Genomic DNA, 13437 nt, shown 5'->3' with positions numbered 1-13437 from the left:
TTGGCTCTTTCATGACTCCAACTCCCAGAGTCATGGACTTCAACTCCCAGAGTCATGAAAGAGCCAAGGTTGCCTACCCCTGCTCTAACTAGAGGAAATATTAAACTTCATGTTGGCTAAAGCTGCCATTTTGTGTCCCTGAAAACCAGAATTTGTAACCAAAGTGCAAAGAATATGTAGACTTTTTTTAAAAAAAAATTCATGTTCCATCTACCCATCATTGTCTTTGTATCTAGACAAGAATCAAATCTCAAATGTTCTGCTTGTGGATCAAATGTTTGAGATCTACAGCCTATCCACAATCCCGTGAAAGGACATGTATTCTGATTTTCAGATACAATATTACCTGATGTAAAAAAATAAATCATACAATTCAATATATGTTTACTTGAATATTCCATTTCACAGGTACACAATTTTTACAGGTTATTCTTACCCGGTAAGACTTAGTGACTTGCATAAATTTCTCTAAATTTCTGAATTGGAAATAAACCTTGCTGTAAATGTTCACCTTTTCCTTTCCCTGCAGAAATGAACTAGGTGGACATCCACTGGAGACATTAACACCCATTTGCTTTTAGCAATTTTCCTTTAATCTCACTACAATAAACGCAGTGTAGTCGTGGGATCATCCTATTAACAATACAACTTGTATAGCAACAAGCAAGACACTTCAGGCTGATATGGCCAGTAGTCATACCTAGAGATACTAAAAATGCCAATTATGAAACTGGCCCAGCATTGCTCAAAGCGTCAAAATCCCGGCCTTCGCTGCATCTTATAACAAAGATAATATATAAAGACAGCGTCTGTGTATTCAAAAGTGAGGGAAGCATCTTTTATTCTTCTTTGAACACAAGATTATTTATTTATTCAATATAGTTGCCCATCTCAATCTAATTCACCTGTAATCAGACACTAGGAACTTCTGTCAATAATTGCTGCATTTTAGTTCATTATCTTCATATTAAGACTGACTTTGAATTGCACATCAGTGCAACTCACGAGTGAAATTGTGGATTTTTTTCCTTTTTTTTTCCTAGTAGAGTTCTGAAGTCCTAGGTAGGAAATTCTGTTGCATCCTTTCAGTGGCTCCCAATAAAAATATTCTCCAGCTATGGAGTACACAACTAAAATTTCTCTGATCACCTTAGAGTCTTCATATTAAAACAGAATATCTGATTGTTTTAACAGAAGTAGCCTCTACATGCTTCAAAATAAACAGTTTGTACCACTTTCAGAAACTGCTAAATATTTGTCCAAGTTATTCCATCTGCTCCCTCAAATTTTTTTTCCATACCGCGGTTTTGCTTCAAAATCATTTCTACAGGTTTTTTTCAGCATATAAAAAGAAAGTGCTCACGGAACTGATCCATGAACTGACTCCTGATCCCATTTACCCTATGGAGAACGCACCTTACTGTGTAAAAGATACTTTTTTATTATTATTATAGTTGGAATTAAGATTTCCCATCTTTTTTTATTTAATTCATAAATTAGAACTTCTTGGCTAGGATAAACAAGTCTTGTCTTAGGATCAATATGGGGCAGGTGGGAAGGGAGAAGAAATAAAACTAAGTCCCCAAGTTCTAATTTCATCTCAAATAAGTGACCACAATCCCCCTCTGCTACTATCTGCTGCTCCACGAGTCCAGGAAGAACCCAAAGCCGTCCTCGGCATCCTTGACTTGAGAATCTGGAGGAGAGAGAGGGACGAGTCCGTTTGCAGCTGCAACTTCCATGCGCTTGGCAGGAATCCAAGGCCCACTGGCCCACGGCTCGGAGGGAGCACATCAGCAACACGGCAACTATACAGCTTGCAGCTCTGAAGAAGCACTGTCCAAAGGTTGCCAATGGCATTCTATCAAGGCATCGTAGAGTTCTTCGCTCTGTTCCATAAACTGCTTGTTAGCTTCACTCACATCCATCTGGGGCATCGGATCTGCCAACGGAAGGAAGCCTACATGAGTGAATTTTGGAAGACATTTGTGTGAGTGCTGAAATACAGAATTCTTTGTGGTTTGGGCTGTTGCATCTTGATTTAATAAGCTCCAATGCCAATTTTACCTGCACAGGCAACCTCTTTGAACAGTCTACAAAACCAGAACCTCCAACATTGGTTTAATGTTTTGTCCAAATTGGACGAAACAAAAAAGGACGAAAGATTTCACTGAACTTAGTGCAAAGAGTCTGTTTGCGTAAATAAAATGCCTGAGTATACAGCAACTGGGGAAATAAAGATACAGTTGTGAAAATTGGGCCATTTTCTATGTATTCATCTCAAGCACTGTAGCTTAGGAAATGATGGAGAGCTTTTTAATCCATTTGAGTGTAACTTTTGTTCCTCAAACTTTTGGAGCAAAGTCTTAGGAGAGTTACATACATATAGCAATATCACTTAGACTTATATACCGCTTCACAGCAGGGGTCCTCAACCTTGGCAACTTCAAGACTTGTGGACTTCAACTCCCAGCTGGCTGATGAATTCTGGGAATTGAAGTCCACAAGTCTTAAAGTTGCCAAGGTTGGAAACCCCTGCTTTATAGCTCTAAGTGGTTTGCAAAGTCAGCACATTGCCCCCAACAATCTGAGTCCTCAATTTACTAACCTAGAAAGGATGGAAGACTGAGTCAGGATCGAACTACTGGCAGCAGGCAGAGTTAACCTGCAATACTGTATTCTAACCACCCTGTCACCACACAAGGATGATGCAGCACAATCAAAAACACACTTTTGACCAACTGGGGTTTAATTCCCACTAGCAGTTCTATATTTGTAAATGCAAATACTTGTTGTGATTCAGGGTCAGCCTGTGGGTTCGGCAGTTGGGTCGGACGACTCAGAGGAGGAGGGGGGTGTTGAAGAGCTTGCTGAGGGGGTTGAAGATCTTGCTGATGAGAGCCCTCAGCCAGGCCCCTCCCACCTGGTCACGACGGAGACCCAGCTGTGTGAGCCTGACAGCGTGGATGAAGATGACCCACAGCTGGCCCTGTTCAAGGACGCCCGACGCAGGAGGCAGTCAATCAGGAGTAAACAGAGGAAGGCAATGGGGCACCTCGGAAGGAGGCAGAGAGAAGCCACGCCCTGAACTGTATAAAAGGGGAATGCATGGGAGGGCTGGTTTGCTGAAGGCAACCGCTTGAAAAGCTCCTGTTTCTTGGTTCGTGACTTGTTCCGTTTGTTTTTGTATCAATAAATTTGGCAGGCTTAATTCCAGCCTCTTGCCTTCTTGTAAAAGGGGTTGTCCCTGCCTTTTCTGCAGGGCCGGTAGCAGGCTGGTACGGAACAATACTTGCTTGGATTAGCAAATATATTTACTCATAATACATCTAGAGTATCCAATATTTCAACCTTTTCAAAGCTTTCTGCTGGCCCCAAAGTGATTTGGTTCGAATTGCCAAAGTAGAAAAAGAAACTAATATCTACTTCTAACGAGAAATTACAATAAGCAACCTTACCTTCTAATGCATCTTCACCCACTTCTTCATATGTCTGCAATAGTGAGAATTAAAAATTATAAAGGAATAAAAAAAATTGTTTACTTAGAAGCATTTAACACAAAGCTTTATGAAGACGTACACAAGATAAGGACTGCATAGTCTTGCTGTAAGGAATAATAATGCCTAGAAATCTTTACCCTCACCTGCATGGTACTCTGCGTGTAGCCATATTGTGGGTAGCTGTAGCTGTAACTCCCGGTGTTTTGATCATATCCCCAATGGGCATAATAGTTCTGATATTGCTGGTAGTATTGGTTATAGTTATAGTTGTACATGTGATTGTACTCCACCATCTTCAGCCGGTTACTTGGAAAAGAAACAAGGGTGGGAGATAAAGAGAGAGTCACTGACAAGGATTCTATAACATTTCTGAGCAAAATTTGATCTATGACAAAAATCCTGAAACTGCACTCATGTCATTCCAAGGCCATCAAATCTATATATTACTAAAATGTCTGTCTGTTTGTAACCTTCAATTGGATGAAACGGTGCATCATAAGGCAACGATTTTTGAATCAAGGTGCCTCAAATGGGCTAACTTAAAAGTTTGTATGCAAAATCTTGGACTCAGGCCTCTAAAGGAAATGAAATTTCAAGGATCTTCAGACCAGTTGTATTGGTAAAGTTGTACTCCTTACCGGCTTCCCACAAGCAAAGTCAATAGGGAAGCTGATAGGAAGTCAGAACTTGCTCCCATTGCTTTTTTTGTCCACCTGTGGCCATTCTGTTTATTTGTTTAGGTAAGGAAATATTACTGAAACAATGACTCAATGGGTCACAGGTTGTCCAGTAAATCATAACTGTATTCTGCTGAATAGTGTTTGTGGCAGCTTTATTCACTGCATCTCATTATCTTAGGAATAGGGAAGCTGTGACACTCCACATGGGCTGAAATATAGCTCTCAGCATCTTCGGCGTAAGAGCAGGTTGGCTGGCATTGCTTGGGAGTTTGAAACACCTGGAGGCCCACAGGTTGCCTGAATTTCTACTAAGGCTTCCAGTCAAGTTTATAAGGTGGCTCTCCAAGGAATCCATCCTTAAATTAATGTACTCCTCTAAAACTTTTTGGATCTTTTAGGAAGTCATCATGGCTTCCAACGTAAGGGCAGAACCATAGTGTATGACCCAAACGAGTGGAACTGCCGAATTAAGCCCACCTTCCATCTATACTTACGCTTTTGGTATGGCAACGCTCAACCGTATTGGCTTAGAACCAAGGCCGACAGCTCCCTGGCACTCTACTAGTGCTCTTTTTTGTTCCAGTTCATCTGAGAATTTCACAAAACCATAGCCTCTGTAAAAACACAGAATAAGAAACAGGAAGGTAAAAGGGAAGGCAAGCTTGCATGGAGTCTATGGAGATTCCCAATCATGCAGGTCATGGTAGGCTTGCACTTTCTAAGAAGATCTAGCACAGACATGTCAAACACAAGGCCCGGGGGCCGGATCCGGCCCATGAAGTGGTTTCATGTGGCCCGCGAAGCCATCCTGGAAACAGTGAGGGAACGGCCCCCACTGCCTTGGCCCTGGCCCAGAGACCCTCCTTCTGCCAGAGACCCTCAGATCTGTCCCACTCCTGCCCAGGCCCCCATAGGCACCCTTGATGCGAATGATGTAGAGCTGGCCACGCCCACCCAGTAGGCCATACCCACTCTAGCCACACCCACCCAGTAGGCCACGCCCAACCTGGCCATACCCACCCAGCCCCTTGAGGGCAACTGCAATGCTGATGCGGCCCTCAATGAAATTGAGTTTGACACCCCTGATCTAGCAGAACTATCTGAAGTGCTGTTGGCTTGCTTGTAACACTCATTTTACTATAAAGGGAAATATACGCTCCCTGGAGGCCAGGGGCTTCAAAACATGTTTTAACTTACACTTGATATAACGCAGAGGGAAAAATGACTATATGTCTATTTAGGAAATCATATTTATTACATTAAAATTTAATGACACTGAAAATGTGGTTTTTGTCTTAGCTTTTCAATGCAAATTGTCAGGACTATTCTCTCCTAAAAGGCTTAGCTTTCTTTTATAAAGGCTGACAAGATTCCCTCTATGAGGAATGGGCATGCAAGAATTTTGTTAGTCTAGACCAGGGGTAGGCAACCTTGTCTCTTTTATGACTCATGGACTTCCAACTCCCAGAATTCCTGAGCCAGCCATGCCAAGCAACCAAAATTTGATCATGTGACTGCGGAGATGCAGTCATCAGTGTAAGAACTGGCCAGAAGTCACTTTTTTCCAGTGCATTTGTAACTTTGAACAGTCATGAAACAAATGGCTGTAAGTTGCAGACTACCTACACCAGCATAGCTGACTCAGGAATTCTGGGAGCTGACGTCCATGAGTCATAAAAGAGCTGAGGTTGCCTACCCCTGACCTACACTAAGTACAGATACACGAAAGAATAGCTGCAAATGTTCTGAATAAAATAATCTGTGCGCTAGGATGGATGCTGGCAGGTTATTTTAACTCTGTTGGGCCACTGCAATGAATAAGCCCTCATCACACAGTTCAAAGAGACATCTACCATAATAAATAAAAAAGTTAAAGAGATAATAGTTTATACTGGACGGATAAACTACCGAGGCATCAACACTTTTACACATCTCTTACCTCCATGCCCTGGATTAGCATCTTAATATTACTTACAGATCAGTATAGAATTCCAGCTAAATCTTTTCAGATTTGTCTTAACCATCATATAGAAAGAAGGAGCATTTTTATACAAAGACAGCTTTGCTTCATCCATTGCAAAACAGGAGGAAACAATGCAAAGCACATGTTAGAAAAGCTCACTTGGAAACGCCTGTCTGATCCACGACCACTTTTCCACCCCGACATGATGGGTATACTTTTACAAAAAATTCATATATCATCCCGTCATCAACATCAGGGGAAAGATCCCCAACAAAGAGGGAATACTCTGGGCTGTGGAAAGAAAATAGAGAAAGAATAGGAATTGTCCAAAGGCAGCCGTCAACAAAACTCAATTAGCACCTGTGAATTATTTTTAGGAGATCAGCCAGGAATGTTCAAATTTGGGGTGGGGGGTGGGTACAATGGGCCTGTATTGATCTGAAATCCAGTGGTCGCATTTTTGCAGAATGATTGCAGAGCTTCAACATGTCCCAGCCCTAAAAAGGCAGCTGTGAGGCATATAACCAGTCAAAACACTGAGAAAGCTTTAATATTCAATCATATTTAACACCATCACCATCTAGGTTTGTTATAGTCACCCCCCTTGAAAAATCTGCTCACAGACATTCTTGGAAATAAAAGGTGCCGCTGGAGGCTGGTGTTTTGCTTTGCTGGAGGTCAGTTCCTACCAGCTTTTTTTAAAAGAGAATTTCGAAGTATTTAAGAACTCAGGCCAAAGAATCTGGTAGGTAGGAGATAAATGCATATGGTGCCCTCTGTAGTAAAAACAGGGAACTACAGGGAAGGAAGACAAAATGAATTAAAACCTATTTTAACTCGTGCGCCATAATTTTAAACTTTCTTTTTAAAAATGCAGCAGGAGGCTGTTTCCTTCTTTCTTTTCCAAGAAAATCAATGACAGTTGTAACCTGTAGTTGTGCTCAGTCTAACCAAAACCTTTAAGCCAGTATTTCTCAACCTGGAACTTTAATTTCCGGTGTTTTTGCTTCCTAGGGAATTTATGGGAGTTGAAGTCCATACACCTTAAGGTTGCCAACGTCAAGAAACACTGCTTTAAGCAACTGCTTAATTTCATTTTACATTCTCCTGTCTCTCGATATCTCCAAATACCTATTCAGAAACATACATAAGGAAAAAGGGCTACATTTATTTAGGCACTTGGGTGAAAAATATGCCGAAAAGTTCTCTTTGTGAATTTTCTTAAGGCAAACACTTCCCTTGGAATACCCTTTAGTTTTCAGTGTAAGTGTAAGTTGGAACTGTCCCCATGCGGTATCAAGGAGCTTTCTACCATCTGCTCTCCTGTGATAAGCAGAACTCCCAACAACTTTTCATGATCTGCCATAAGTACTTGTGCTTTATTATAGAAAGTTTCACTTCCTCTATCTTAGTTAACTTCTGAACATTAAATGATAATAGTTTTAATAACAAGATATGGAAGCTATTTTCATGTTCCTAAACCAGGGGTGTCAAACTCACCACGTCATGTGAGCCTTGGTGGAGCAGTGGGCTAATGCCTCCTTAAGTAACACCAGCTGCCTGCAATTAGTGCAGGTTCGCATCCCACCAGGCTCAAGGTTGACTCAGCCTTCCATCCTTCCCAGGTAGGTAAAATGAGGACCCAGATTGTTGGGGGCAATTAAGCTGGACTTTGTAATAATGCCGCTTGGGGTGTGTGTGAAAGCCCTAATAAGCAGGCATATACATAGAATGAAGGCTACTGCTAAGCTTGTAAGCCGCCCTGAGTCTTCGGAGAAGGGCGGGATATAAATGGAAATAAAATAAAAAAATAAAAATAAATGTGACGTGTCATGACGTATCGCAACTTTTTTCCCCTTACCGAAACCGGGGTGAGCGCGGCTTCTGCGTGATGCATCTGGCCCATGGGCCAGCAGTTTGACACCCCCTGTCCTAAGCATTTCATTGAATGGCAGTCTTTACTAATACCAGAAGAAACCATAAACAGGGCTCCAAATGCTTTTACAGTTCATAGAAACAGCCTCAAAGTTTATTGATGTTTCCACCACCCCACACCACCCAAATATAATCTAGACCAGTACTTCTCAAGCTTAGCAATTTTGAGATGTGTGGACTTCAACTCCCAGAATTCCTTAGTCAACATTTTCTCCAGTTTGGAAAGAAGAATGAAATGGCTTTTCTAGAAGAATGAAATGGCTTTGGCATGGCACTGCTTTTCAATGGACTAAAACACGCATGAACTAAGGGCTCAGTTCTTTTGGAATCCAGGCTATTGCTGCCATTGAAACTTAATAGTTTGCAGAGTTTGAAAGGTGCCACAATCCTATTTGATGCTTTAGCTAAGAAAGTGATTGCTGAGGCTGCTATCAGTTAATAATATGCACTGGATAATAGCAGTGTTAGCAACATAAGCTGGAAAAACATGTTGTACAACTGCCAGGGAATTTTCTTTCACAAGCAGGACCGAGTGCCAAAGAATTGAGGCCTTTGAACTATGGTGCTGGAGAAGACTCCTGCCAGTCCCTTGGACTGCAAGGCGATCAAACCGGTCAGTCCTAGAGGAGATCAACCCTGACTGCTCTTTAGAAGGCCAGATCCTGAAGTTGAAACTCAAATCCTTTGGCCACCTAATGAGAAGGAAGGACTCACTGGAGAAGAGCCTAATGCTGGGAAAGGTTGAGGGCAAGAGAAGGAGGGGACGACAGAGAATAAGGTGGCTGGATGGAGTCACTGAAGCAGTAGGCATGAGCTTAAGTGGACTCCAGAAGATGGTAGAGGACAGGAAGGCCTGGAGGAACATTGTCCATAGGGTCGCGATGGGTCGGACATGATTTCGCAACTAACAACAACAACAACAAGCAGGACCACATAACCCCACTGCTTGGGACGCTTGTGTGAGGATTGCCCTTCATGATTTTCTTAGGAAAAATAAGCTGAACATCACACTGGAGCCCCATAAAAGATAAGAACATGGACATGCTTCTCTTACGAGTTTAGCTTACCTGTTATCAGGCTGTTTCCCATATGTGGCATAGTTTAATTTAAAGCGCTTTGTCTGAAATACAAAGTAAAGATGCAAAAACACAATTTAAACATGACAGTTCAATAGAAATAACAACTACAGAGTTTTAAAAAGTAACTTGAGTTTTGCTACACTGTGATATATTTGTACACACTGAAACATGTTACTGTGATAAGCACCTTCCCTTACTATTCTGATTACTTTGACGGACCTAAACACATAACACCATCTTGTGCAGCAAGATGGGTGGAAGGTGACTTTGAGGCAATCACCAGGAGACTGCGAGTTCTAGTCCCACCTTTGGAATGAATATTGGCTAGGTGTCTTTGGGCTAATCATCAAGAGACTGTGAATTCTAGTGCCACTTTAGGCATGAATGCTGGCTAAGTGATTTTGGGCTAATTATCAGGAGACTCTGGAGTTCTAACCCTGTTTAGGAATGAAAGCCACTTTGAGTTGAGCAATACACAAAGAAGGCAGGATAAAATATATCTTGCCTTCATTATTTTTATACACTACTCAAATAATTCAAGATGGGAAACATACTAATACCCCTTCCTCTCCCTATTTTCCCCACAACCCCAGGAGGTGAGTTGGGCTGAGAAAGATGGGATGACGATTTAGAAATTCTAATGACTTAAGTGGGGCTCCCACACAAATGTGGGTGCTTAGGATTTAGCTCGGCTTTTCAGACGAGCTCCTTTACTTACAGGGGTGGCACCAGGAAGGGGCTTCCCGTTGATTTTATGTAAACATTTCTCTGCTGTGGCCAGATCAGCAAATTCTACAAAGCAATAGCCTGCTGGAATCCTGGAAGGAGAAAAATAGGTCATTCATTGCCTGTGTTTGTGCGGGCCAGTGAAAAATGTTGTGGAGAATAATGCTACCAATGTTTACTAGCCACAATAGCTATATATTACCTCCGGTGTCAAGGCAGTACGCCTCTCAAATCCCAGTTGCTGGAAAACACTAGCAGGAGGGCGCTATTGCTCTCATGTCCTGCTTATGAGTTTCCCAGAGGTATCCCCTTGGCCACTGTGGGAACAGAATGCTGGGCTAGATAGGCCTTTGATCCAGCATAATTCTTCTTTATGTTCTGTTTTACTGCAAAGTGAGAGATCAGGACTTGGCAATCATATCTCAAACAACGTGTCAATTATGTTCTGCAAGAGAGGCCATAGAGATGGCGACCAGGATGACAGCTTTTCCAGTAGTGGCAACCTGTTTACAGAGTGATGTTCTCAAGACAAATTAAGGCGGCATTCATATAGATACCAGACTGAAATTACATGCACTTGAAAAGGAATCATTCATCATCTGTCTCTTGATTGCTTTAACAATTTTGGCAGAAAAGTTTTTTTTTTTTGGGGGGGGGGTGCTCCCATTCTTAGAAAGGACTAGGAGAGGGAGCTACAATCAATCAGTGAAGAAGACTGATCTAATGGGCTGACTCTGGATAAGCATCAGGATTAATTAGCAGGGGACCACTTTATAGATGCCCCAAAGTCATAACATGGCTTGTTTAATTTTAGCCTAATGTGGAGTAGGAACCATAATATACCATAGTTTATGCTTCACATAGCAGTTACAATATAGTGGCTTATTCAATAAACCATGGTTAAACAGTGGTCTAGCGCAAGGTAGGAATTAAAGCAGTATCCAAGTCACACAATCTATAGATGGGTTTAAAATAACCTCTCCTTCCCACCAAAATATATGTATATCAATAGCCAATAAATGAAAAACAACCCAACAATCTATTCTGAACATGCACATCAACAGCCAATAAATAAAAAACAAGCAAATAACCCCATCAATCTATTCTGAATATACACATTAATAGCCAATAAATAAAAAACAAATCAATACCCTGTCAATCTATTCCGAATTATCTTCACACTCAAAACTAGTTGTCCCATAGTAGCAAAAGCTCTTGAAATGAAGTTCTCATCCATATAGGGCTCCAGCTAGAGAGAGAGAGAGAGAGAAAAAATAAGAGTAACATAATGCAGCAACAATAAGAATGATATAATTAAGTGCCATTTAAGAGATGCAGCTTGAATCTTCTTGCCTGCAGGAGGCTGTCTAAAGTTATCCAGGAGTACACCTGTTATTAGAACAAGCTTCCTGAAATGAAGCTGCTAAACTCTTTGAAGAAAGTGAAAGTGAAGCTGCAGTAGTTTTCACATTTCCATGCTGTCAAAACATAGCCCCAAGCAAATCAAATCAAATCTAGTGGAACGATGGAAGACCCAAGACATCTGCATGGCCCTCTACTTTGTTAAGCATGAAAACATTTCAATGATAGCTAAACCATCCACAACAGAGATGAAATTCTCTACCTTTGTGTACTGTCTTTTAAAAAATATCTAAAAGTAAGGGAATCACGTAGCCTGTCTCTGTTCCATGAAACAACCCATCGGTATTATAAAACCACTACTGAAATTAAAACTTAACGTGTGTTACTGAAATAAAAACCTTCTTCCTTTGTTGATGTCTTTACTTCCTTCTCCTTTTGCATCCCTATTTGAAACTGAACATGAAAGAGCTCTGTGCTACCTTGAAATCGAACACATTTATGTTGGCATTCATGGGCCACCTCCCTCATTTCAAAGGCACGAAGTGTTGCCGTAGGTGGAGGAGACTACAAACAGGATTACTTCAGGATAGCACTCTGTGCATTTGATGGAAATTGACAGATGGAAATTTGGCCAATGTGCAGATTTTTTAAGTGTTGTCCATGAGTTTTTGGTACGGCACCCAGTATGTTGATTGCACTGGGACCACCATGGTCTATTATTACTATTTAAGTTTATTATGGTAGAGATCCAGACAGTAGTTAAAGTATCAGGCTAGAAAGCAGAAGACATAGGCACAGGGTGGGTGAGTGACCATGGGCCAGTCATTTTCTCTCAGCCCCAGCAAGGCCTTGGTGGAGCAGTGGGCTAATGCCTCCTTAAGTAACACCAGCTGCCTGCAATTAGTGCAGGTTCGCATCCCACCAGGCTCAAGGTTGACTCAGCCTTCCATCCTTCCGAGGTCGGTAAAATGAGGACCCAGATTGTTGGGGGCCATAAGCTGACTTTGTAATAATGCCGCTTGGGGGGCCCCAAAAGCCCTAATAAGCAGGCATATACATAGAATGAAGGCTACTGCTAAGCTTGTAAGCCTCCCTGAGTCTTCGGAGAAAGGCGGGATATAAATGGGATTAAAAAAAAAAGGCGGCAATGGCAAACCACTTCTGAAAAAACCTTGCCAAGGAAGCTGCAGGGACTAGTCCAGGAGTCAATGCTGACTTGAAGACACACATATAGATAGATATACATGTCTCAGAACAGAACAGAATAACAGAGTTGGGAGGGACCTTGGAGGTCTTCTAGTCCAACCCTCTGCTCAAGCAGGAGACCCTATACCATTCCAGACAAGCGGCTGTCCAGTCTCTTCTTAAAAGCCTCCAGTGATGGAGCACCCACATCATTACGGCCACCCCTTTCCAGAAGCCTCTGGGCTTACGACATCCCCCCCCCAAATCAAAAGCCACAGCAAAGACAGGGCAAGCAACCCTGCCGCTGGGAGCCATCCAAGTTCCACCGGCTCTCCCGCTCTGGGAGCAGAGCCAGGATTTGGGGGTCTCCAAGACCACCCCCACCACCCCACCCCAGCAGAGGGGCGCCGTCCGGCTCTCGGGGGGGGAGGGGGCGCTTCTCATTCTTTCTCAAGATCCAACCACCCAGCGACGGGCAACTGCACGACTCCGGAGGGCAGCGAGCCCCATCTCCGCCTGGATCCGCGAGGAACCCCCCCTCCCCGAGAGGGTCTCCTCGCATCCAGCCCCTCGACGGCCTGCGCGGGCCCCGCGGGCCGCCCCCTCGGCTCCCGCCCCGAGGAGAGGCCAGGGGAGCGAGCACTCAGCCCAAGCTCTCTTCCCGCCAGGAGCTTCCAGGGAGGCGGCGGCGGTCGGGTCAGCCGGGCGCCCGCCCCCCTCCCCCGACCCACCCGCGGCTCAGCCCCGCCGCCGCCGCCGCCGCCACTCACGTCTCCCATCCACAGGCTGGCGGCCATGCTGCTCTCGCCGCTCCAGGGCGGCCGGGCCGAGGGGCGGGCGACGGGGAAGCCTGCCCCGCTCGACCCCGCCGCCGCCGCCGCTTCACCGCGCTCCCGCGCCCCCACCTGGCTCTCTCCGCCGGCGCGAGCCCGCTCCCCCTCCCCCCCTCCCGCGCGTCTGGGCGAGAGGCGGAAGAAGGCCGGAGCGGCGGCAGGGCCCCTCCCCCT

General features: G+C 43.7%; 1 protein-coding gene across 2 annotated transcripts; it reads right to left on the bottom strand.

The window, feature by feature from the left end:
• Positions 1-367: 367 nt before the first annotated feature.
• On the bottom strand, positions 368-13423 carry TRNAU1AP (tRNA selenocysteine 1 associated protein 1). Of its 2 annotated transcripts, none has more exons than XM_081334542.1 (9): positions 13201-13423; positions 11035-11132; positions 9876-9975; positions 9146-9198; positions 6303-6434; positions 4675-4794; positions 3644-3806; positions 3459-3492; positions 368-1960 (listed from the first exon to the last, which is right to left on the bottom strand). In XM_081334542.1, the coding sequence occupies exons 1-9, from the start codon at positions 13225-13227 to the stop codon at positions 1809-1811; spliced, it is 879 nt and encodes a 292-aa protein (XP_081190668.1). In that variant the 5' UTR covers positions 13228-13423; the 3' UTR covers positions 368-1808. The 2 variants fall into 2 exon arrangements, with proteins under 2 accessions (XP_081190668.1, XP_081190669.1); XM_081334543.1 differs by having other exon boundaries at positions 368-1942.
• Between the last annotated feature and the right edge of the window lie 14 nt (positions 13424-13437).

This window comes from Vipera berus (assembly GCF_964194415.1).
Source record: "Vipera berus genome assembly, chromosome: 9".
Taxonomy (NCBI): domain Eukaryota; kingdom Metazoa; phylum Chordata; class Lepidosauria; order Squamata; family Viperidae; genus Vipera; species Vipera berus.
This window is presented reverse-complemented; position numbering and strand designations above follow the sequence as displayed.

Excerpts from the sequence above, each read along its gene's own strand:
- TRNAU1AP (XM_081334542.1), bottom strand. The coding sequence starts at position 13,227 with ATGGCCGCCAGCCTGTGGATGGGAGAC. Across the intron at positions 11,133-13,200 it reads CCAGCCTGTGGATGGGAGAC|CTGGAGCCCTATATGGATGA; the intron begins GTGAGTGGCGGC and ends CTCTCTCTCTAG. Across the intron at positions 6,435-9,145 it reads GGGAAACAGCCTGATAACAG|CCCAGAGTATTCCCTCTTTG; the intron begins GTAAGCTAAACT and ends TTCTTTCCACAG.